Genomic DNA, 24,407 nt, shown 5'->3' with positions numbered 1-24,407 from the left:
AGATTGGGGACGTCCCCACGTGGAGGGTGATAAGCAGCTCTGGCCTGTCTCCCCACTCTCTCCATGGGACGAGAGGTGGACTAATCAAATCAGCTTCCTCCTCCGTAAATAGCTGCCGGCCTTGCCTCCCTTCCAAAGTTGTAGGAAGTATTCAGGGTCTCCATGAAGAGGAAAGATGGAAAGGACCTCAAACACCCTCCAAAGCAGAGACCCCACTCTGCCAGCGTCCTGGGCAAGCTCTCAGCATGTTCTCCAGCCCTCCACCCCCGCCTGAGCATCCTTCACAAGCAGGCTGGCCCCTGGAAGCCCTTGGACAGCCTATAAATCTTCATCCCAATTTCCCTATTTTCCAGATTCAGGGCTAACGGCAATGTGCTTGTTCTATGCGAAAAACAGAAAATGTTCAGATTTATTGCTTTGAGAGTTTGGTCTGTCTCTTGGGCCTGGTTGATGCGGTTTCCTCCAAGTTTCATAACATTTTGTTAAAAAAATAATAATAATTTTTGACAGCAGTGTTTTGCCTCACATTTACGCACGGTTTATAGTTTAAGAAGAGTGTTCACATAATAACAATAACAATCATCACTATATGTATTGAGTTCCTACACTAAGGAAACCACCCTCCCTTTCCACAGATGGAAAAGCAGAGGCTCAGGGAGGTTAAGGGGCTTGCGCAAGGTCACACAGCCCAGAGAAAGGGCAGGGTGGAGCTGAACCCAGGTCCATTCGGTTTTGGCCTGTGTTCCTCCTCTCCTGGCTTGCCATTCTGCCTTTCTTATCTTCAACCTGACCGAATGCACACCAATCTGCAGATAAACAGTGAGTGAGAAAAAACACAAAACAAAGCAAAAACCAGGGGCTTTTGCAGAAAACAGAGGCTGGAATGCATATAAAAATAACCACGTATGTTCAAGGGAATAATCCGGTCCCCAAACAATATGTGTTTTTTTTTTTTTTGCGGTACGCGGGCCTCCCACTGCGACGGCCTCTCCCGTTGCGGAGCACAGGCTCCGGACATGCAGGCCCAGCAGCCATGGCTCACGGGCCCAGCCGCTCCGCAGCATGTGGGATCTTCCCATGCCGGGGCACGAACCCATGCCCCCGGCATTGGCAGGCAGACTCCCAACCACTGTGCCACCAGGGAAGCCCCCAAACAATATCTTTTGTGCTAAGATTCTTTCTGTAACGATGCAGGTGGTGGAGGCTCCAGTGGGGCAGGGAGTCAGCCAGCAGAGGACTGGCTCTCTGAGCTCTAAGGCTGCACTGTCCAAATGGTGGCCGGTAACCACACACGTGGCTACTTAAATTTAATTAAAATGAAATAAAATTAAAAATTTAGTTCTTCAGTTGCATTTGCCACATTTTAAGTGCTCAGTATCCACGTGTGGCCACCCTTTTGGACAGCAGTTCAAATGCTCACCCTTTTGAACATTTCCATCATCACAGAACGTTCTACTGGGCAGCATTGTTCTAAGCCCCCAGTGGGCCTGCTCCTGTCTTATCTTGACTGTCCTGGAGGAGCGGGAACCACTGGCGTAGGCGATAGACACCTGTTCTGAGGTAGGTCCCTCTGTAGCCAAGGTACCGATAGATGCCATCCCAGCACCCAAGCCCTTCTACTTTTTTCTGGAGAAGTTACAACTCCAGGGATGCACTTAAAGGGCAGAAACTAAAGGACTGGCCATTCATTGAGGCCGTGCTACTCAAAGTGTGGTTCAAGGACCGGCAGCAGCAGCATCTCCTGGGAGCTTGTTAGAAACACTCCATGCCAGACCCACTGAATAAGAACCTGCGTTTTAATAAGACCCCCAGGTGGTTCAGGTGCACATTCAAGTTTGAGAAGCTCTGACTTAAGAGACAGGCTGAGTGGGATCAAAATATTGTCCCAAATATAGGAAACCAATCAGATATTTTTAGATACAAAAAATAGCATCTGCAACCTGTCCCCCCAGTAGTGTGTGATTAAGCATGAGTCAGAGGGCTGAGCATCTCTGTGCCACGTGATCAGCCAGCATGCTTCCAAGGTTAGCTCCCCATGGAGGAGCTGGCCCATTCCCCACAGCTAGCACCTTCTTAAACCATGATGGGGTCACCTCTCCAAAGTAAAGAGAACAGAACTAAGACTCACATCCTGGATCTCAGGGATGCTGCCTTTAAAAACAGATTTTCTAGTTTTGCCTTTCTTACCAACGCGTTTGGCTTTTGAACTTTGCAAATTGCCAAAGACACAATGTGGTGTATAAAGCCAGTCTGAACAAACACACAGTCCTTTAAGGGAGGCGTCTTGCAAAGGGCTGTGTCCCCCCCCTTCCCAGGGACGTGATGCCCCGCAGGCCCCAGTGCCTAAAGCCAGGTGCTAGTGAAGCTTTCTGGGAAGGAACCAGCATCAAGCCCATCCATGAAGAAAACAGGTGAAAAAGGTGGTTCCATCTGCAGCAAAGGCAAACACGAGGCTTAAAGTGAGACCGGCAGCACGCTGGCCTCCCCACCCCACCCCGGCTGGGGATGGAGGGGTCTGCTCTGGGAATGGTTCCTGAGCCTCCTTCAGTGAGGATGACTCATCCCTTAATTCCTCTCTCCTCTCAGTCTGCCTTGGGTCTTACTTATTTTTATCCCCGGAATGGAGTTAAGTTGCCCAAAGGATGGTATTTCGCCACCTGCAAGGGCTTTCCTGGAGAATGAATTTTAAAATATTCATTTTTACAGCTTGCTCCCAGCGATAACGCAGAAGACAAGAATGCTGTGGGGAGGAGCGGGGACAGCGACACAGGCCCAGCGGGGAAGCCTGGGGTCTTGGGGAACTGCTAAGTGGCTCTGCCCTGGAGAGACATTCCAGGGACTGACTCCAAGGAGTTGGACCGGGGAAAATGGAACGGGTCCAGTATGCCTTCATAACTCTCTTATAATGCTGAAAAAAATTAAAGTCACGCCTGCGAACAGTCCTGCTGTTTTTGCTCTGCCAGCAGGCAGGTCTATTATTTTGGTAGCAAGCCTCATTTTTTTCTCCAGGGAACAGCCTTTTGCCCATTACATGGGGTCTCGGTGGGCCTGTGAGTCAAGATGCCTCGCCCTCCCTTTGGCTGGAGGCACGTGACCCAGGCCAGACCATTTGGAAGCTCAGGTCCTTGAAAAGAGACACAGTAGCATCTGGAGCGAACATCTGGATTCACCCGTCCTGGTGGTGGTGCTTGGGGAGGCTGCCTCCTGGTTCTTGCAAACTGGATCCGTGGCCAAATCAAATCCTCTTCCTCCTCCTTCCTTGTTTGTTTTTTTTTGTTTGTTTGTTTTCTTTTTGGTTTTTTTTTGTGGTACGTGGGCCTCTCACTGTTGTGGCCTCTCCCGTTGAGGAGCACAGGCTCCGGATGCGCAGGCTCAGCGGCCATGGCTCACGGGCCCAGCCGCTCCGCGGCATGTGGGATCTTCCCGGACCGGGGCACGAACCCGTGTCCCCTGCATCGGCAGGCGGACTCTCAACCACTGCGCCACCAGGGAAGCCCTGCCTAGTCCTTCTTGATGTCTGGCTGTTCACTCTCCTGAGATTCCATGAGCCACTCCAAGGCATTTTAATTCTTTTTTTTTTGCTTAAGTTAGAGTCGGTTTCTATTGTTTGTAGCTAAAAATCTAAACTGACACAAACCCAAATGCCCAACAATTGGGGCTCAGATCCAGAAAGTGTGATACAGCCCATGATGGAACACTACCCACCAGGTACAGCAATGAGATAAATGTATGTTGACATGGAAAGATGTTCATAATATAGCATTTGGTGCGAGCAGATTATAACAAAACAGGATGCCACAGTTGACACCGTGTTTGCAGAATATACTCTGTCCCTTCATAGAGAAATATCTAGAAGAAAATGTAACAGTATTTATTCTGGAGGGTAGGAAGGTGAATGATTTTTCTTTCAGCTTGTCATAAAGATAAGCTTTCTAACCTTTCTATAATATCTGTGTAATCAATTTTGTGTTTTGCTTTTTAAAAAATGGGCCCTAGCAGGTCACTGGAGCCACACTATCTTGGTGCCTGTCAAGAGTGAAGTGATTTTCTGGGTTCAGGCAGCAACTTATTTACCAAAGGCGCGGGATCCTGCTATAGCCACAGCTTCCCTGTAGCTCTAACTACTGCTTAAGAACATGCCGGAAGCATCTGAGTCTCCAGAACAAGGAAGCAGCACTTCCCACAGCTCCAGGGCACCAGCGGCATCCCACTTAGGAGAACCTTGTGAGGTGGAGGGTCTGCTCTCTGCCTGATGGAAAAGAGTGGCTCAGGGAGACAGGTGACCTGCCCAGGTTCCCACAGTGAGGGTTTAAAGCCAGGTCACCTGGCCCAGGGCCCCAACACCCCAGGGGCTACTCAAGTTCACTAACAGCCAAAATGAAGTGGCTGAGCCTGGGGAAGGACTCGGTATTGTCCTGTGAAGTCAGCTGTGTGGACACGCTGCAGAGGGGTGAGGGTGAGGGAGGGGAAGCTCTCTCCTCAGCGTTGGGGCCCGACCTCCTTGCCCTGCAGAACGGCCTCCTCCCAGGGGTGACGGTCAGGAGGAGAGTGGATCTGTGGGGTAGACTTACCTTCCAGCTCTCAGCTTGAAGGTCATCTGCTCAGAGAGGCTCTCCTTGACCCTCGAAGGCAGGTCCAGACATTAGTGCCTCAGCCTGCTTGTCTCCTTTGGAGCACTTCACGTAACTTGCAGTCATTCTCCTTCATGGTCTGTGTGTCCCTGCTTGGCTGTATGCTCCCTGAGGGCGGGGCTTATGACTGTCCCACTCACAGCTGCGCCCCCACGTCTGGTCCCCTGCAGGCACTCACCAAGCATCTGCTGAATGATGGAATAGATGAACCCTGGACTGGGGTGGTGAGCAAACCCTAGGGGTTTCACCTCTGCCTTTACTGGCTGTGGGACCTCAGGCAAGTTGCTGCTCCTCTCTGGGCCTCTTCCAAGCCTTGATGTAAGTATAAATATCCAACTTCATTTAAAGGGTTGCCCTCACCCTTCCTGAATCTATTAGGACCAGTTCAAGGGGAGGTAATAGAAGTTGGCATCTTTATACCTTAAATCAACTGCTGGTTGATTATTCTTTCTGATGATAGCATTGCAATGGTCTCCCCAGGAGTCACTGATGTGCGATGAACCCAATTGTATTTCTTATTCAATAAACTCCTTTATTGTAACTTTACAGATTTTTCCATTACAATACTGAAAACAGCACTAGTGATTCGTAACACTTAGGCCCAAATCAAAGGGAAACCCCTCCTCAAATTATAAGGAAAATGACACATAATTGAACATAGAGTAAACGTTGGGCAAAAGGAATTCAAAATATAGAAAATGGGGTCAAGATTTTGTGTGTGTGTGTGCAAACACTTTAAGGTTTAGTTTATTGGAGAACACCATTTTTGAAAGCACATGATTTTGAAAACTATATTTAAAATCTGTGAGAAAACACAACTGTAGAGAAAAGGCAAAATCAAGCAAAAACCAAAAAACCTCCAAAACGAAAGGACGTGAATCAAATACACGAGGCTGCGATGCAAACCTCCGGTGCTTTGGCCCTGGAATGGCAAGTGAGCAGGTTTCATAGACATTCTCCGTGGAAAGGAATGTCTGGGCCTGGTGTGACATCGCTGTGTCTCCGAGTCCTGTCTCCTCACAGAGGAAAAGAAGTTGCTCGTCCAACACATCTGCCGGGTCCGCCAGGCAGGGGCCCACATCTCCAATCCGTTTGAGAACAGCCCCAGATCCCGTAAAGGTGGTCCTGGAGTACAAGGCGACGGGTGGTGGGAGTCAGGCCCCGCCCCTGCCAGAGCTGTCCGGGTGGCTCACGGGGAGCGGGTGGGCCTCCGTGTTGAACACCCAGTCTTCCAGCGAGAGCATGTCATCTTCAGAGAACAGAAGATAGAGATACCTGTGCCCCGGCAGGGAGGGGAGCAAGACACAGCCTGTCAGCGCTCTGGGGAAGGGGGCACCCACTGCGAAGGAATCTCAGGGGCCTCTGTGACTGGCCTGTGCCCAAGGGCGCAGGGAGGTCGGAGACCCCAAATCTGCCCGGAGGGCTCGTCCCCAGGAAGGAGCTGTGGACGTCGAGGGGAGCACTGAGCTTTAGGTCAGACGGAGCCGGTTCATCCTGGCGCTGCCCCAGCCCCCACTCTGTACCTCTGCCCCAACCAGCTTCCCTCAGGTGCTTTCCCCACCTGGCCCTCTGAGGACCCTGTGTGGCCTAGATTCTCTCTTTTTTTTTGCAGGGAGGCCTGAGGGCTACCCCAGGACTCGGCCTGTTTCCTTATGTACCAGGAGACTCGACACTCAAGTAGATGTCCGGGCGCTAAAACGCACAGGGAGTCGCGACTCCAGAACTGCAGGTTTCCAAGCCATGGGGGTTTTTAATGGAAGGAACAGACCATCCAATCCATCCTAAAGAGCTAAAGCACAAGGGGACTGCTTTAGGGAACAGCGAGGAGGCCAACTTTCCCCCAAGAAAGGAGGGGAACAGCGCAGCAGCACAACTGCAGCAGTGACCGGGCTTGACACCATCATGCTTATTACTCTGCCCATTTTACAGAAGGGCACAGTTTCAGAGAACTTAAGTAACTTGAGGAGACAGGTTAAAGAAGTTAACTTCTCACATAGCTAATGCTTAGGGGGGTGGAGTCCAGCCCGGCCTCACTCTGCGTGGAGAAACTGGCCTGGCCCAAGGCCCGCACCTGGACCCCAAGCCTCCGTCCCTCTTGGGCCCCGCTCCCGGGACAGCAGAACTTGACTGATGGTGAAGGAAGGGACTGCTGCCCCCTGCCCCCCCCGCCCCCTCCCCCTTCCCTAAGAAAAGCCCAGTTGCCCTCTGGGAAGAACGCCAGCCGAGCCCCAACTCACTTTAGTGTCTCCGCCAGAAAGAAAGTCTGCTGCTTGTTGTCGTGGTCGGGAACCTTACTGTATACGTCTTGGATCCCAGAGAAGCCGGCTTCCGTCCGACAGTATTTCTCCAAGGCCTGAAGGAAAGGAAGGCAGCCGTGGTGTGGGGAGAGGAGAGGCGCCCCCCCAAGATTCCGCCTGCCCAGCTCTCGAACAGGCAGGCCCTCCCACCCCTTGGCTGGGGACCCCAGCATTGGTGGGGGCAGCAGGCCGAATTCCTGCCGTCACCACGCTCCCTGGGCCCACGCTGAGAACTTAGTCCCTGCCCGGCCTGAGCGCTTCACCTGGTGTGAACTTCGAGGAAGCTTCTCTGCCTCTCGGGGAACTAGACTGACCTGACAGACTCACCCACAGTGGTGGACAGAGGTCAGGGAAGGGGCTGGTGATGTTTGCGGGCTGGGATTTGGGGACTGGACTTGGCGCGCCCCAGGGATCCCCGGTAGAGGTGTAGTCCCTGGGCCAGAGGCTGTGCCTGCCTTTTGTACAGAAATGCAAGTTGTACCCACTGAGGGTCTGTGGGTGGGGCCCAGGAGCACAAAACACTTGGCTTTCAAAGGCCAAGGACCAGGGTCTTCAGGAAAGCAGAGGGATTCTGGCCAGTGAAGCATGTCAGGGAGCCTGAGCAGGGCCCACGCCCCAGCTGAGCACGTGCTCTGGGAGTGTGGCTCTCCCCACCAAGTCTGTGCCTCCGAGAGCAGTGGGCCCGGGGGAGAACAGCAGAGAAAGCTTGGCATCCATCCAAGAACCTTCTGGAATCCCCAACCCTGCCTTTGATACCTGCCCCAAAGAAGGAAGGGGATTGGGGGAGCAGAGCCCAGAGAGGGGGCTGCCCAGGGCTGGGCTAGCTTCGGGGAGAGGAGGGAGGTGAGCTGGCAGCCCGTTCCTGTTTGAGAGGAGAAATCTAGTCACCTGTCCAGGCCTCAGCGTCGGAGAGCAGTGACCACGCGTGTGCTGGGCCACCTCTGACTGCTGCCCTGCGTTCGCCCCTCTCAGTTTGCTGACATTATTGGGCACTCAGAACACTCTTCACGAGTTCCTGGCCTGCTCCTGGCCGGCTGGGGACTCCTGGCTCTGCAACCAAACCTTGACCCTTTGCACTCTCAACTTTAGCCAGATGCCAGCCTGGCTTGCCCTTCCTCTTGGGTTTGGACCCTGACTGTGAATTCTCAAGGGCACCTGCCACCGGTTCACCACCCTCCCCCTGCGCCCCGCCACTCACCATCACCACTTCCCAGCCCCACTCCCTGTAGATGGGGTCGTGGGTCTGCCGCCACAGGTACATGTAACTCTCCACCACCTCGGGCCGCAGGATGTAGTAGCTCTCGCTCGTCTGCGTGGCCACGGCCTCTCTGCCTGAGTTAAACCAGAAGGCTTCGGGCCCCAGTTTGGTATCTGCAGGAATGACCAACCAGGGGGCCTGGGTCAGACCTCCCACCTCCTGCTCTTCGGGATCCCAGTGCCCCAGGAGAGACGGAAGTGGCGTGGTAGCCCTGGCCGGGGCCGGCTGGTGATGGGCTGGCCTGGGCTGGCCAAAGCAACGCCCTTAGGCCTCGAAACGTCTGCAGTTTAGACCCTGAGAATCCAAATGAACTTCCCAGCAGTCCGGGGAGACAAACGTTTGGGTGAAACATTAGCCCTGCAGGGTGTTAACCAGCGCTCGGCCAAGAAGCGGTTGGAGTTTTAAGCACATTTGGGGAACAGTGGGTTAAACAGAGTGAGAGCCTCCTGTCTACAGGACTTACCAGACCCTTTAATTTGCTAATATTGCAACGATGCTTCTCCACAGACCCCCTTTCTCTGGGAACTGCTTTTGACACGTCCCAGAACCAGCCTTCCAGAGCTGACAGTGTGGGAGACTGCTGAGGTGGAGGTGAGGGAAGATTCGCCCGGAAGGCACGTATTCAGGCAGAGGGAGCTGAATAAAGAAGGCCTGACGAGGTCTGGGTTTCGTTGTCATTGTTTGGTTTCGGTCAGTTTGCTGCTGTTCCTGTTTTCTGGATGGCCACCATTATAGCCACCACTGCCGCCACCATTTAGGAGTTCAAGGGCTGTGCTGGGTGCTTTACATGCATTTATTGCAATCCTTAAAAAATGTTGTTTTGGTAAGGCAGATACTTGTACCTGCCTCTCGCGCATGTGGAAACTGAGGATCAGAGAGGCTATGTAATTTGTCCAAGGTAACACAGCAAGTTGTGGCCGAGCTGGGATGTGACCCTGGATCTGTCTGATGCCCTTTCCCCAGGCTGTCCTCTCTCTCTTTCTCCCCTGGGTCTGACTCTTTAGGTCCAAAATTTAGGGTATGTGGGTCAGATCATCCTCCCTTTAATGCCTGCATATCCTGTCAGGTCAGCGGAGGGCCCAGCTCTGGTCCTAATGTGGGCCCCCCACCTCCCATTAGGGCTCAGGACCCCAAGAGGCCCTGGGCTGCTTTTTCTCAGAGACATATTGGAGCTTTGCAGGACAGCCTACTCATTCATGGAGGGCTTCATGGAAGAGGAATTAGGCAGATCCTGGCTCCTCTGATCCTCTCAGATGGCACAGCTGCTCTTGGCCATCAGAACACAGCCGTTTCGCCAAGCTGCTAATGGGGTGAGGGCAAGAGCGATTGCTGCAGCCATCCGTGGAGGAGCCGGGCTGGTTGTAACAACATGCTTTACTAAGCGACTGCCTTTTATGGTCTGGGCTGATTGTCCCCGACAAATAGCAAGCTTTTATTATTCCTGAGATTTCCTATTTGTTTGTGGTGCTGGCAGAGCTCTTTGAAGGGAATTGAAGACCGGTTTTAAGGACCCACTGCGAATTGCTGGCTTCCTGAAAACAGCTCCAGGAGCTCTGGATTCCACTGGCGCGCTCACAGACACGTTTTCGGTGGACTGCTAACAAACGCCTCCCATGCTGCTGGCTGAAGGCGTGGGCCAAGCACTTCCTGTGGGGCCCAGGAGACCTGTGTTATTGTTCCCATCGAACAGATGAGAAAACAGAGGCCACCAGCTGCTGAGCGGCAGAGCGGCATTTGAGCCAAGATCTTTTACTGCAGATCTTAGGTCCTCTCCTCCAACCAAGGCTGGGTTTACAACTCAGAGCGGTGGGCCCCTTCTGGGGTCAGGGGGGCCCGGGGCTTTTTCTGAGGGGTGTTGTTTAGAAAGGCAGCACACAAGATGGGGCTGGGCATCAGGAGACCTGGGTTCTAGCCCCGGCTTAGCTACTCATACACGGTGTGGCTTTGGCTAAGCCAGGTCCCCGCTCTGGGCTGACTCAGTTTCCCTGCATGTAAAATGAGGAGCTGGATTCACATTCTCTCATGTGGCTTCTGAGTCTAGCGTTTGACAGTGCTGCGGTGAGTGCTGGCGCGGATGGTGCAGAAGCTCTCAAGCTTTCCGGGGGTCTTGGATCAGAGGGTGATTATGGGGTGGTGCCAGGAGGTGGTGAGACCCTCTGAATGGGAGCGTTCCAGGGAGGAAAGGCAGAGATACGTTTAGGGGTAGGGGCTCAGGGAGAAGGAATTTGCTAAAGGCTCAGGAAGCCAATGTTTCTGCCTCAGGGGCTGGAGGACCCTCTGCTCTGAGCCCCTCCCATGGGAACTTGGCCGGGTCATCTCTGAGCCTCAGTTTCCTCATCTGTGTTGTGAGGGTCAGCGATGATGTATGTCCAGTGCTGAATGACACCCGGCACACACAAAGTGCTAACACAGCACCGTGTTCCCTCTAACTGAGGGCACAGTCTCTGTGTGTGTATAGCGCACCCCTCATTCAAATTCCGGGTAACCTCCAAGGTGAGGCTTCCCTAAGTCCGTGTGTTCCCTTCACTCACTGCCACTCTCCTGGTCTTTCCAGTTCTTCCTGGCGTCTAGCCTCAGTCTTTCCTGCAGCCCCTTCCCCTTGCAGGGTTACCTGAGCGGGCGTACGATTCGTGGCACGTCTTGGTGATCTGGGCTGCGAGCTCCCGGTAGTGGGCCCTCTTTTCTTCCTTGGCATCCTCAGCGCCGAGGGCGATCATGCCCCCGGAGAAACAGGCCAGGTGCCCCATCTTGTGGTCCAGAATCCCCCCTCGCCACTCAGCAATGTAGGTCAGCCCCCCGGGAGAGACATTCAGCAAGTGGGTCTCTATTGCCTGGGAGCAAGGTGGGAATTGGGCGGGGAGGAAGGGCGTGGGAGGGTACAGAGAAGGGAAGGGAGAGGACGGAAAGTGAACATTTTGGAGAGGCAGCAAGCGCAGCTCTGTCGAGCCCTCCATCCCAGACAAAGGAGGCCTGCCGGCCTTGGCTGGGGGCGGTCCCTGATGGGGCTGGTGGGAGGTTCTGCCACTCACCCAGCTGAGGCCTGGTGCTTGCTGGGGGGCTGGGACACAAGGCAGCTCCCCAGGGCCAGTCTCTTACACAGACTTTTAAAACGTCTACATTCAAAAAATTTTTGGAAAAAAATATCTTTAAAAATTATTATCCATCTCCATTATATCCTCTGTTAGGGAATCTTAACCTGAAGCCCAGCTGGCCTGTGGATGGGCTGGAAGGGGTCCAGAGTGCCCCTAGAATTGTAGGTGACACTTCAGGGCATTGTCATGGGAAGAGGGTCAGTAATATTTGATCAGATTCTCAAAAAGGACCATAGACAGTAACAGCTGCCCTCTACAGGCCCTTACCACAGGCTTCCTCATTTAATGCTCACAAAAAGCCAGGCACATGGGCTGTACTGCTCTCCCTAGACACAGGGGTTGAGTGGCGTGTCCCAGGTCACCCACCACACCACGGTCAAGACAAGGACCCCCCGATGCGCAAGCCCGGCTCCTTCCATTACCCAATGGCTGCTCCTTTTGGTGGCAAGGGGCTTTCAGAGCCCTCCCCTGGTCCCCCAAGAGGTGATGCTGTTGGGAAAGACTCCCAGGATGTTGGGGGGTGTAGGTGTCAGGCCATCGCGCCCCTGACTGCCTGCCGTTAGTCCCTTGGGAGCCGTGGAGACTGAGGTGATGGCGGCAGCCACCCACACAGCTGCAAGGCTGGACTCCATGGGTCCTAATCCAGGGCGGAGCCTCTGGGGCCCTGGCCAGGCCTCTGCCTCCACTCTTGCCCTCCCGTCTATCCTCTGGGGTGGGCGGGCGGTGGGGTGCACTCTATACGTACTGGTCCTGACTGCGTCTTGGGCCTGTTTAATGCCCTCCCATGGTTTCCAAGTGCCCTCAGACGAAAGTCCAGCAGGGCCTCCGAGACTCCCTGATGTACACTCTGAGGTTTAACCTGATGCCACGGCCATGGCTCCCGGGTGTAGACTCTGGTTCAAACCCCGCCTCCACCAGTTCCGAGCTGTGTGACATTGCGCAGGTTCTATGTTCTCTCTGTGCCTCAATTTCCTCATGTATAATATGGGGATGAGAGCATGAACCACTTCACAGGGCTGTGAGGATTCAGCGGGATGTGTCTGCGGAGCTTAGCGTATATTTCTTCGCACAGAGAGGCTCAATAAGTGCTGGCTATTATGATTCCTCTCCAGTCGGCCCCCGCCCCCGTCCCCGCTCCAGCCACGCCGCAGGCCTCGTTTCATTCCTGTGCCCCCTCCCCCAGTGAACATTTCGTGAGCGCCTCTTGGTGCCAGCACTGTGCTCCGTGCAGGGAACACAGCCCTGAAGATGGGTCTGGACCTGGACTCAGGGAGCTCACCCGTGGGCACAGAGACGTCCCAACAAAAGCAAATACACCCGAGAATCCCAATTTGTGATCAACATTCTGAATGAAACCAATTAAGGGGACGAGGCAGAAAAAAGCTCGGGGAGGAGGTCCTACTTTGCGGAGTGAGGCCACAGAAGGTCTCTGCGCTGGTGACCTCCACAAAGACCTTTTCTTCCTGCCTCGGGGCTTTGCGGCAACTACTGCTTCTCCCCCAAGATCCCATCCCAGCTCTGCTACCTCTAGCTCTGCGTCTGAGCCCCTCCAGGATGCCTCTTCCTTGGTCTAAACCATTGTGGCCCCATTACGCTGCTACCCTGTTATCTTTCTACGAGGTGTCGTTCCCACCTGTGTGCGCCTATGTGTATATATTTCTGTGGAACGTCTGCCTTTGTCCCGGGACTCTGAGTGCCAGGTGACGGCAGAAGCCACCACTACCATCCTCCAGCCAGTGCCTGGCATGTGGGAGGTGCTCAAACAACATTCGTTCCTCGATCTGTCTTGTCCTTTGCCCTCTGCTGTAAGGCCCAGGCCGGTGGGCTACCTGCAGGACCCTCACTGAGCAGCAGATGGGGAAGCTCTGATGAAGCGACTGGCGCGCCAAGGCATCTGCTCCCTGTGGGGAGGAGCACGGAGGCAGCCTGGAGGGCTGCCGCGTCCGGGCCGGGCCCTGGCTCCTGGGCAGAGCTGGGTCCACGGTAGCTGCTCTGCGTCGCTAAGGGTGCTGGTGCGGGAGGGGTGGCAGGGCTAGTCCCGGGCACAGAAACCTGGTTCAGTTATCACTGCCAGCACTGGGGAGAGGACACAGACATCCCGGGAGATCCCAGGAAGCTTCACACTGTAGCTGGAAACCTGTACCTTCAAGACTGTCTCCCACTGGTTATTTCTATTTGGGGTTAACCCCAGGCTAAGAAGTTGTGGTAAAGAGGAAATGATAGGCCAGTCTCTCTTTGAGGATATAATTTAGACAAGCAAACGCAAAGGTAAAAAACAAAAGCCCCAAGCCTTTCTAAAACCCTTAGCAAAACACAAGATAGCACGGTCGGGCAACCGACTGGTAAAAAGGCTAAAATCATAGCAAGAGACATAGTAGAGAGCTGAGTTTGAATCCCAACTCTGCAATTTGAGAGTTGGGTGACTTTGGGCAAGTTACTTCCCTTTGCTGAAGACTCCCTTTCCTCAACTGTAAAACGGGAATAATAATTCCTGGGATGGTTATGAAGCTACTCAAAGACGCTGGCTAAGCGCCTGGCACTGACGGTTCCTTCCTCTACCTCCTGGAGGGCACCCCATCTGCGCACTTCTGAGAGGGCCTTCGGGCCAGCCAGGCTCCCCAGCAATTCGCCAGCTGGTGAGCAGAGGCAGGGGCCCTGGATCCAGAGTCAGCGAGACCATGTTTGCGTCTTGGCTCTGCCGTGTTGCCGGGTGACCCTGGGCCTTTCAGAGCCTCAGTTTCATCATCTGCGAGAAGGGGCTAACTAAGGCCAGGCACCCAGCGCACCTGCCTGGAGGAGGCCGCAGGGACAGAAGCTCCCTGTTCTTCTTGCTGCCCCTCCTCCGTGACCCCGGGTGTGCCCAGCTGATCTGTCTGAAGCCCTCACACCCACCCTAGCTGGACACTGTCTAACCCACATACTGGAGCCCCCAGGGAAGCTTTCAAGGCTATGGCCTGGGCCCCAGCCCAGAGGTTCTGATGTCACCTTGTTGGGGTGCAGCCTGGGCATTGGGGTTTTACAGCTCCCCAGGTGGTTTTTAACATGCCAACAAGGCTGACAACCACCAGAACATTCTTCAAAGCCCCAAACTTGCCAGAGGCCCAGCCTTTACCCAGGGTCAGAGACACTTCAGGTTTTTCACTGGGGAGATAAAAGGTGGGAGCAAAGCTGAGTTCTAGCCTGTTCAATCGAGCACTTCTATAAAACTCCCCGTTTGCTTAAATAATTTATGGCCATTTCTTCCCTTGAAGCCTCAGCTACAGTGTTCCCTGAGGGCTAGGAACTGGGCTGCTCGTGAACTCTATGTTTACTCTGCAAGAAAGGCAGCAAGGGCAGAAAGGGCCTCTCCAGGCAGCACACCCGGCCACCGCTGAACCTGACCGCTAATCCTTGCCAGGAGCCGCAGGCTGCAGTGGAAGCTCCGCTCAGAAGCCTGGAGTGGACGGGGCTGAGCCAGACTGAGCTGGGACTGGAATCCTGGGACCTGCTTCATGACTCAGGTCTTGGTGCCAGGGAGCTGGGCAGGGAAAACTCATTACTGAGCCCACAGTTTAAAGGACCCACGGCTCCGGAGGCCTGTTCCAATGTGCCTCCTTTAAGGACTACCATTCCTGGCCGGATTCATGTGATCAGAGTGTAGCTAGATATCATTCATCCATCCAGTCTGCTGCCCACACCCACCCATCCACCCATATCTACCCACCTATCCACCATATCCACTTACCCATCCATCCTTCCACCCACCCGTCCATCCATTCAATCATCCACGTGTTCACCTACCCACTCATCTTTCCGTCCCCTCTCCCTCCCTCCCTCCCTTCCTTCCTGCCTTCCCCTCATCCATTTATTTGTTCACAAAATAGTGACTGTATGCCTCCCAGGTACCAAGCACTGTTTTGGGAGTGACGTATACAGTGAATGAGTAGACAAAATCCTTGCTCTAGACAGCTCAGGAAGATAGACAATAAACAAGTAAACAGATACACACATGTGATCATTTTAGACACTGATAATAATACGCCTCAGGTATGTGAGAGAGAGAGACGCTGGGGAAGGCTAATTCAGTGGCATCTGAGTTGACCAATAAGCAGGACCCAGCCACCTGGATGATACTCCAGGTAGAAGGAACAGCAGGTACGGAAGCCCTGAGGTGGGAACGAGAGCTCAGAGGGCAAAGGGGAGGGAGCTCAGAGTGACTGGCAGTCCCACATCAGGGACTGCGGGCAAAGGTGAGGAGTCTGGTTTATTCCGAGCGCTAAGGGAGTCATGAGCGGAGGGACGTGTACTTACAGCTACTCTGGCTGCTGCGGAAGAACTGACTTAGAGTGGGGAGGGCTGGAGCGAGGAATCCAGTTAGCTTAGACCACGGCAGTAGCAGAATAGATCCAACCTGCTCAACGTACTTGATGAGGAAACTGAGGCCCGGAGCCTGCCCAGTGCCTTTTCTTTAGTTGGGCTCAAAGGTATCTATTGATGGGGCTGCTGGGATTCTAACCGACTCCCCCTCTGTCCTACAGTCTCCGCCTCTTTGGAGGGACCCATCTGAGCTTAGCATCCCTGTTCACTCCTTGCCCTGTAGACAGACCAGCAGAGCTGAGGGACAGTGGGGAGAACCTGGCGGCTGGCTTTGGAGACCTGGCTCTAGCTCCAGCTCTGCCAGTTCTGTGCTGTGTGGCTTTGAGCAAGTGCCTTCCCCTCTCTGGGCCTTGGTTTCCATCCACATAAAGAGAAGGAAGAGAAGTGGGTGCTCCACTGAGGGAGGCCCCTCCCAGCCGGGATGTGCTAAGTATGTCACCTCTGGTTCCACAGGAAGATGGCCGAGGGTCTTGCTTTGGCAGCCTCGCTTGGGGGCTCCTAGTCTGGCTGTGTTCTGGGCTCTGACACATCAACAGAAACACAGACACCGTGGTTGCTGAATCAGACTGCCTGCTGCTTCCTGTGAGACCTCGGACAAATGACTTCACCTCCTTGAGCTTGGGTTTTGCATCTGTGAAATGAGGATGCTCACACGGCCCTAATTTCAAGGTGTTTGAGAAGAGTCAAGCAACAGGCTGGGGAGGGGACTGTCTTGTCCTCCCTCTGGGAGGACAGTTCACCGTAGGGGTGTGGTGGGGAGCAAGCCCTCCGGCTCTCAGGAACCCACGTGGGAACCGGTGGCGAGTGACTGACCACCCATGAAGAATCAGGCGCCTGTCTTACCTCCAAGGCTTCGTAGTACATATCTTTAGCCTCCATATCTGTCTTGGCCGACATCAGCCAGGATTTGATCAAATATTCGTAAAAACTGTCCCCGAGTCCTCCAACCGAGACATGGTCTGTGAGGGGAGAGAGGACAGGAACATTATCTCCACCTGCTGAGGCCGCCGCGACTCGGTGGGGAGCGAGCATTTAATCCGCAGCCTCGGAGCCCCCGACAGAAGGGGGGCTGGGGGGAAGGCATGGCCTGCGACCAGGGGAGCCAGGGCCAGCTTGAGCACCATCGTCCCTCATGGAAATGCAGGGGCTCCTTCGGCTGCTATAAATCATGTCATCGTGTTGCTTTTGCAGGCGGAGGACGGGGCAGGGTCTCTGGTTATTAACCGTAAATGGGTTGCATTTCTTGAAAAAGATAATCTGGTGGCAGGGAGTTCAGAGATTTTTATTACCTGGTGACAAACATGGTAATTAATGCTGGGCAGGTTCATAAAAGGCCACGGAAAGGAGCAACGAGAGGCTTAATTTAGTTGGTCAGAGCACAAAGCTGTTCTGGGAAAGCCAAGTTTAAATTTAGCAAATTGGGATAAATGGGGTTCAAAGGAGCAGAGGGAAGGAAAACCGGGTTTGAGGAGCCCTCCGTCCGCCCTGGTGGAGGAGGAACTCCAGGTGTGGCTGAACGGGCAGGTGTCTCCACCCAGGGCTACCCCAGGAGAGGGGTGGCTGACAGAGGAGCACTTAATTACAGAAGCAAGACATGGCGGTGCTTCAATCACAATTAACAACAGGGAAACACAAAGGCGTTTAATAGATAAAACAAGGAGAAAACTGCGGCTCCCTGTTAAGCAGCAAGACAGTGAGGAAGGGAAGGGGGTGGAGGAAGGCGGGGTGGGGGGGATGGGAAGAGGATTTTCAGCTCCTCTGGAGAAAGAGGGGTTAGAAGAAGAGAGGGGAGGGAAAGTGGGTGGGGGGAGAGAGAAAGAAATAGAGAATACAGCAACAGCTACCCTTTATCGAGGGTCTACTGTGGGCCGGGAGCTTTACTGTATCATTTATAACAATCTTCCCAAGAACCCTGTAAGGTAAGCACTACGAACCCCATTTCCCAGTTGGGAAAACTGAGAGGGAGCCTAAATAGCTCGGCCAAAGCCACCGAGCTGGTAGAGCTCTCACTTTCTGCAGGTTTACACAGTCAACCAGAGAATGAAAACAAAGATGCAGAGAGAAAGAAAGGGCAAGTGGGAAGAGGGAGGGTCAGATCAAAAATCAGAGGGTCAGACAGCTGGGAACCAGGAAAGGGGGCTGACAGGAGGCCCCCACAGTAAACAGGGGCCCCCTCCAGCCCCCTCCGTAAACAAGCCCCGGCCCAGCAAGGGTTCAGGAACGGAAGGAGCACTAGTGAAAATGCGAACAGACCAGGTAAAGCCTGAGGCTTAGGGAGACGTGCGGGGGGGACCAGCGTGGGCTGGACTTTGTTACCTGAAAAGACGGAACCAGCACAGCGTCCCCCTTGCCCCTGTTCCCAGGGGGAGGACACAGCTGGGCAAGCCCAGAGGGAGGGCAGGGCTGTGCCAGGCCCGGCATGTGGATGGCGTGTCCACGGCCGGGGCGCGAGGTCTGTGCAAGGCAGGGGTGGGGAGGCCGGAATTCAGACCGGGGCAGCCTGCACAGAAGGGGCCCCCGCTCATGGCACTCAGCCGGGGGCACGGGCACCTCCACGCTCATCTCCTGGGCTTGCCTCCTCTCACGGCTCCTCTGCCACCCCAAACACTGCTAGCCCCCTGCCCACTCTGTCTCACATGTGATGACCCCTCTGCCAGGAATACCCTTCCCTACCTTGTGTGGCTGACACCCCCTCACTGCTTCACCTCAGCTCGGAAGGGCTTTCCTCCGTGTCCCCATAACATTGAGGTCCCTGCAGGGTGATGTGAGGGAAATAAGGCACCTGCACCCTCTGGCCCAGCGCCCTCCTGCGGGAAGTGCTTGGAGCAGCTGTCCCACCGTCGCTAGGTGCGAGCCTTGCCCTCAGCGGCTCCCAGCGCTGTGTCATCGGTACCTGTTTGTGGGTCTACCTCCCCCGCTAGGCTGTGGGCTGTGTGGGGAGGGACCCTGTATGACTCTCATCTATGCCCAATACCTGTGTGGCACACTGCAGACGCCCAGTAAGTCCTGAATGAGAGAAAGGCAGACATGTGGGGGCTGTGCTCAGAAGAGCCTTGAACGTCAAAGCCAAAGAGACTGGACTTCACCATGTGATTGCAGAGTGTGTGTGAGGGACAAGGTCAAGGGCTTCACCTGGCAGGTGTGCGCGGGAGACGGGAGCCAGGTCAGCAGGAGTTCCACAGGTGTTTGAGATAGGACACCCTCTTGGGGACATGTGTGTAGTCTCCCGGGGCCTCAGCTGCAGTGCACAGGTGGGGGGTGTCTTCCCCGCACCGAGGGGCACGTGGGGAGAAGTGCAGGAGTGGGAATTAGAGACGTGGATCCATCATTAGCTCAGGGCAGGCCAGAGCCCCTGGGCCTGTCTCCTGATCTGTAAAATGTAGAAGGGAGAGTTGGTGTGCGTGAGCAGAGATGGGTTCTGCTGCTTCCTGATCGTGTCAACAACGCGCCCACCACACTTGGCAGCAGGAGGCAGCCACCCTATACGCATGGGAATCGCTGGCAGGAAAGTGGCATGAAGCTGGGGGAGGTGGCCGGGGTGGAGCTGGCGGGCAGCTCACACTCCCACAGCCACGGGAGAGAACCTGGACTTGCCACTTCCCGCCCGCTGAGGAAAGTGTGGGATTCGGGCAGTGGACAAGGAGGACGAGCCACGCCAGGGGCCAAGCCAAAGGGCTGGCAGCTCTTCGAGCTCTCAGCGGCTCTGCTAGGACTGGTCTCTTCTGTGCCTGCTGGACCTATCCTGGCTGTGCAGTCCTAGCGGCAGGAGAGTCTCAGCCTCCCCGGCTACCCTGAAGCTGAGCTTCAGGCAGGAGTGGGGAGCAGGTGAGAGCAGAGGTCTGGGACTGGGATGCAGCCCTCATTAGCCCTTTGTCTCTTTAAGGGGCAATTCCTCTGGTTGCAATGGGCTACGAAGAGGATTCCAGGAGAGAAAAGAATGTGAACTTAGCTTATGCAAGTGGGGAATGTTATCATTTGCTGGAAAATTACACAATCATCAAAAAACAAGAACAAAAACAAAAAATACTAAAAAGACAAAAACAGACCAAAACACCCAAGGAAACCACAGAAAACCTGGGATGACCCCAGGCGCCAAAGCCAGGGGAGGAGGAAAGCAGGCACCCCGGTGATCAGGGCTTTCTTTATAACCTTCCCTCTGAAATTTGGCAGGCCTGCGATTCATATTTTATTAATATGAGACAATTTTCCATATGTGACTGACTCTGCCCGGCCTTGCGACCCCAGGTGCAGCCTGAAAAGAAAATTATGCTTCTCAGCGGGGAAGGGGAAGAGGGGGGCGGCTCCCCTGTAATTTGCCAAGGTAGCTATTCAGACTGGGAAGCACGCCCCTCTCCTTCTTTTTATGGGTTTTGCTGCATTGTCCTGGAGCAGCTAAGGCGGGCAGCTGCTTAGTTTATCTCTTTACCCAGTCAGGCCTTGCAATTAAAGGCAGGAACGGTTATTGAACTGTCTCTTCCCATGGCCATAATCTGTAATTCAAACCTTCATTTTCTCCCGGCACTTTTGAATTTGGCAGTGTGTTTTGGTTAGAAATACTTTGCATATCTGGGCTTCCCTGGTGGCGCAGTGGTTGAGAGTCTGTCTGCCGATGCAGGGGACATGGGTTCGTGCCCCGGTCCGGGAAGATCCCACATGCTGCAGAGCGGCTGGGCCCAGTGAGCCATGGCCGCTGAGCCTGCGCGTCCGGAGCCTGTGCTCCGCAACGGGAGAGGCCGCAACAGTGAGAGGCCCGCGTACTACAAAAAACAAAACAAAACAAAACAAAACAAAAAAACTTTGCATTTCTGTAAGTGGTTTTTGCAGGAGGCTCCTGGGGAGTGAGGTCATCACCAAGGAAAATTCCCCGGTCGAACTTTCTGGGTCTCCTGGATGTGGATCATGGAGGCTCTGGGATGGAAGGACAGGCCTCTGCAGTTTCCTCACAGTATCCCTGCCGGCTGGCCAGCTGGCCCTCCAGGCCCTGCTTGCATACTTTTGGTGATGGGCGCTCATGACCATTTGGGACAACCCATGTCATCTTTGGAAGATGAACTGAAGTCTGTTTCCTGCAGCTTCTGACCATTGCTCCCACGCCCCTCTACGGTGCACAAGGAACACATCTCCAGCTCTTCTCCCATTTTGCAGGAGAGGAAACCAAAGCTCCAAGGGATGAAGATTCAGGCATGCAGTAATTAGACTCAGGTCTACTTTGTCGCTGAGCCCTTGCTAATGCCATAACAATTGGGGCTGGAGGCAGGGAAAGGGAGAGGGGTCCTTTTTTGGGTAGAGGCAGTGGAGGTAGGGGCTCTGGGCAAGTCTTGGGAAGCCCCTAGAGGCAGGGCCCATGGAACCTGCTGCCCCCAATTTGTGCTGACTGTGATCACACAACCAGGGCCTCGGACAGAAGGGCAAGGCAGAGCAGTGCTTCTCGATAGGGGTGCAATCCCAGGAGGTGGAAGACTTTAACACTCCCCTGCCTGAGAGACCTTCAAATCCCATTGTTTCAGTGGGTGGAGCTGGGGGCTGCGAATGAGGCTCCAAAGGTGACCCACAACTGTCTGGCTGAAAAAAAAAGCCTCTGAACATAAACAGCAGGAAATCCTAGGGCCAATTCTAACAGGTGTAAGATACCAGTGATGAACTCCTGATTTTTATATGGCTGTATAGTTAGGGTCTGCTTACACATTTTTTAAGAAATTAAAGTTGGAGGTAGGGAACCAGATGAAAGGGGCTGGGAGAGGATGCATGGCCTTTCTTAGAGCTGCTTTTGGAGTAAACATCTAACGGGAGCACCCCTGCAAGTCTAGGGGAGGATGAAGGAGGTTTCGGTGGGCACTGTAAGAGACGGAAGGCTGGAGACAGCTAGCATGCGGGGGACGCACAGGGCAGGGCCTCACTAGCCAGCAGCCACCACATCCGTCACAACAGCAATGGCAACAGAAACGAACACTCCCCACGATGCCCCGAGGGTGGCAGGAGGGTGGCATCCAGGAGCTCCGAGCCAATGCCTTGCTGGTACGTGGCTCCTCACTCAGCTGGGTGCCTCGCCCAGCCAGGCCGGGAAGCTGGGCAGGAATCCGCTGGAGGAGGGGCAGCGGCGCCCCTGTACTCACGTTGCATCCAGTTCCCGCTCACCGGGCTGAGGAAGTTGGGGTAGAGGCCGAAGGGCTTGTCAATATCCCTAAGGACCTTTCGGATGTTCCTGACCTGCCAAGAGATGGACACCAGGCACGTCTTCATTCTCTCCAAGAAGCCAGCCGGGTCCCAGCCCACTGAGGACTGAGGCAGCTGGTTCGGGTCCAGAGAGGAAACCATTCCGACGAGGCAGGAAGGGAGAGCTGTGTAACTAGCAGCCGGCTCCAACCCGGGGGTGTGAGGCGGTCCTGCCCCTGTGTTCAAGGGCGGGGTGCGGCCACAGTGGGGCCTGACCCTCCACCTCTGCGCTGACTGCTCTGCCCGGGGCCCTGCCACTTGCCCCTCCCCCACCTCACCCCTTCCTCATTGCGTGTGGATTTTGGGGACGGGTCTTTTGAGGAGGGCGTTCGTATAAGTGACAGTAGCTCATTTGTAGGTGCTAGACAGAACTGTCTTTTTAACAGGTCAGAAACGGTTATATTGGCAATTTCACACGGTTCAGCTTGGTAACATGTTATGTTATCAGATACTGTGGGAACCGTTCCAGAGGGGAGGCCTGCGCCCCTCAACATCCCTGTACCCTAATAGGCATCTCGGGGCTTTATTAACAACAGCTACAACGCTACAACGCTGTCAACGTTTCTCAGTTGCTGTGAGCCAGACCCATTAGATACATTATCTCCAACCCTCATAACAACCTATACGGTATTATTATTATCTCAGTCTAACAGACGAGAAAGCCGGATCTCAGAGAGCGTCAGTCACTTGCCCATGGTCACGGGGTTTGTAAGTGTTAGAGCCAGGACGTGAGTCAGGCCCCTCTGACCACAGGGAGCAGCCCCGGCTCCAACACGGATCAGGGCAGGGACCACGCAGCAGTGAGTAGCAGAGGCCACACCCGCTGGATCAGGAGGCTGGATCTGCAACCTTTTGGGCTACAAAGGGCACAATGCGGGATTCAGGAAGGCTTGATCCATCAGGGTCTGCTGTCTGGCGGCACATGAAATCCTCCCAGCACAGACTCTGCAGGACAGAAGGGCCCTCGGGGCTGGAGCTGTAGCACGCTCGCAGATTTATCTACAAGGTAAGGAGCAGGGAAAGCGGCCTTTTAGCTGTCAGACCTTTCTTTCCGGGGGACGGCACTTTGCTTTGCCACATCAGGTCTCATATCCATTTATGTTAACGGAGCCCATTATGGCGGACAGGAATGTGCTTGTACCCGAGTTATTCTCGACTGTCCTTGTGGTGAGCAGTGAAACGGGCTAAATTAGCTCCCCCGGAGGGTGCGGGCGCTTCTAGAATTTGGGCCAATTTGTTGACTGCCAATAATCGCCTCTGTGGGAGGCAATGACTGGCGGATGAAAGTAGCTGGAGAACGTGAATGTAAAGAGACACAGAGAGACCACGAGGTGGACGGACCCTTGAGAAAAATCCGGAAGCCTGCTGAACTGATCTGTCTTGAAGATCGTGGGTTTCAGAGCCAGAAAGTCCTGGGTTTGAGTCTCGGCTTTATCCCTTACCAGCTGGATGACCCAGGACAAGTGATTTAACCTCTCTGAGTCTCAGTTTCCTCCTCTGTAAAATGGGGATGACAGAAGACACACCTCATAGGGTTGGTGGGAAAATCAGAGCTACTATACGGTACCCAGCACATCGTAGGTGCTCAGGCAGTGGTATCTCCAGACTAGCAGGAACGAGAGCAAGCTGCTCGTCTCCCTCCGCTCTGAGCCGGCCGTGGTGTTCCTAGAGGGGTCTGGCTCAAGAGCAGTGGAAATAGGGAGGCTGGGGGCAGGGAGGGCCTGGAGGCAGGAAAAAAGACCAGAGGAGAAGACGCATCGGAAGTGGGATTGAATTTATTCCATGAGCTCTTGAGGTGGGGTATCCCAGGGAGGCAGAGTCCTCTGAATATAAGGAAGAGCTTCTGGAGGGAGGTCTGACAACACGAGGGGCTGTTTGAGGCTGGTAGTGAGCCCCAGTGCAGAGGAAGCAATCAAGGGGTTGAAAGCTCTTCTCTGAGCTTCTCAAGAAAGCTCGGGTGGATTCCCACACTGAGCAAGCAGTGGTCCTAAACCTGGCATCAAAGAGCACATGGGTGCTTATTTCAAATACAGACTCCTGGGCCTGGGGCGACACTCAGAAATCCGCTTCTTCACCAGCATGCTAGATGATGCTTTGGGGCTGGCTGGCTGACAAAAGACTGAGAGCCACTGGGTAGAGGTGTGACTCTGTGACCTCCCAGCTCCCTTGGCGTTCCGAGAGACTAACATCTGGGGGGAAGAGAAGGCTTTGGGAGTGGGGGTCTCCTTCTTCCTGGAGGCCAGGGCTTCATCTCCCTATAGGGGCAGGACTCAGGAAGGGGCAAGCACCATCAGAGGGAGGTGTGTGTCCACTTCTCTTCCTCGGGTTGAGGGTTAGACCTACGGAGACACTTGCAGACAGTAGGACTGCCAAGGGCTGTGACACTGAGGAACCGCTCCTTCTGGAGGGCTTCACAGCGGGGCAGGGATGGGCAGCTGTCAGGATGGACGAAGGCCTGGGTGCTAGCGCTCTGAGCCCCTTGTGGCCTTCGCCAGCCTGGTAACGACGAGAAGGAACAGACGTGAGCCTCTGCTGTGGAGTGAAATTGCTTTGCCAGCCT

General features: G+C 54.5%; 1 protein-coding gene and 1 long non-coding RNA gene across 5 annotated transcripts in view; one reads left to right on the top strand and one right to left on the bottom strand.

Annotated features, from left to right (window-relative positions):
- Nucleotides 1-5,137: 5,137 nt before the first annotated feature.
- Nucleotides 5,138-24,407, bottom strand: part of MAN1C1 (mannosidase alpha class 1C member 1) — a 132,396-nt gene continuing 113,126 nt past the window's right edge. For both annotated transcript variants that reach the window (XM_067724726.1, XM_067724727.1), the window contains exons 7-12: nt 21,748-21,841; nt 16,478-16,593; nt 10,798-11,017; nt 8,127-8,299; nt 6,869-6,984; nt 5,138-5,906 (exon numbers count right to left, since the gene is read on the bottom strand). In XM_067724726.1, coding sequence (XP_067580827.1) covers nt 5,786-5,906; nt 6,869-6,984; nt 8,127-8,299; nt 10,798-11,017; nt 16,478-16,593; nt 21,748-21,841 — 840 coding nt within the window. In that variant the 3' untranslated portion in view covers nt 5,138-5,785. The remainder of the gene's footprint in view (nt 5,907-6,868; nt 6,985-8,126; nt 8,300-10,797; nt 11,018-16,477; nt 16,594-21,747; nt 21,842-24,407) is intronic.
- LOC137217774 (uncharacterized) overlaps nt 22,582-24,407 on the top strand; it is a 55,359-nt gene continuing 53,533 nt past the window's right edge. For all 3 annotated transcript variants that reach the window (XR_010940248.1, XR_010940250.1, XR_010940249.1), the window contains exon 1: nt 22,582-22,853. This is a non-coding gene — a long non-coding RNA (uncharacterized lncRNA). The remainder of the gene's footprint in view (nt 22,854-24,407) is intronic.

Source organism: Pseudorca crassidens, chromosome 2, assembly GCF_039906515.1.
Source record: "Pseudorca crassidens isolate mPseCra1 chromosome 2, mPseCra1.hap1, whole genome shotgun sequence".
NCBI classification, from domain to species: Eukaryota; Metazoa; Chordata; class Mammalia; order Artiodactyla; family Delphinidae; genus Pseudorca; species Pseudorca crassidens.
This window is presented reverse-complemented; position numbering and strand designations above follow the sequence as displayed.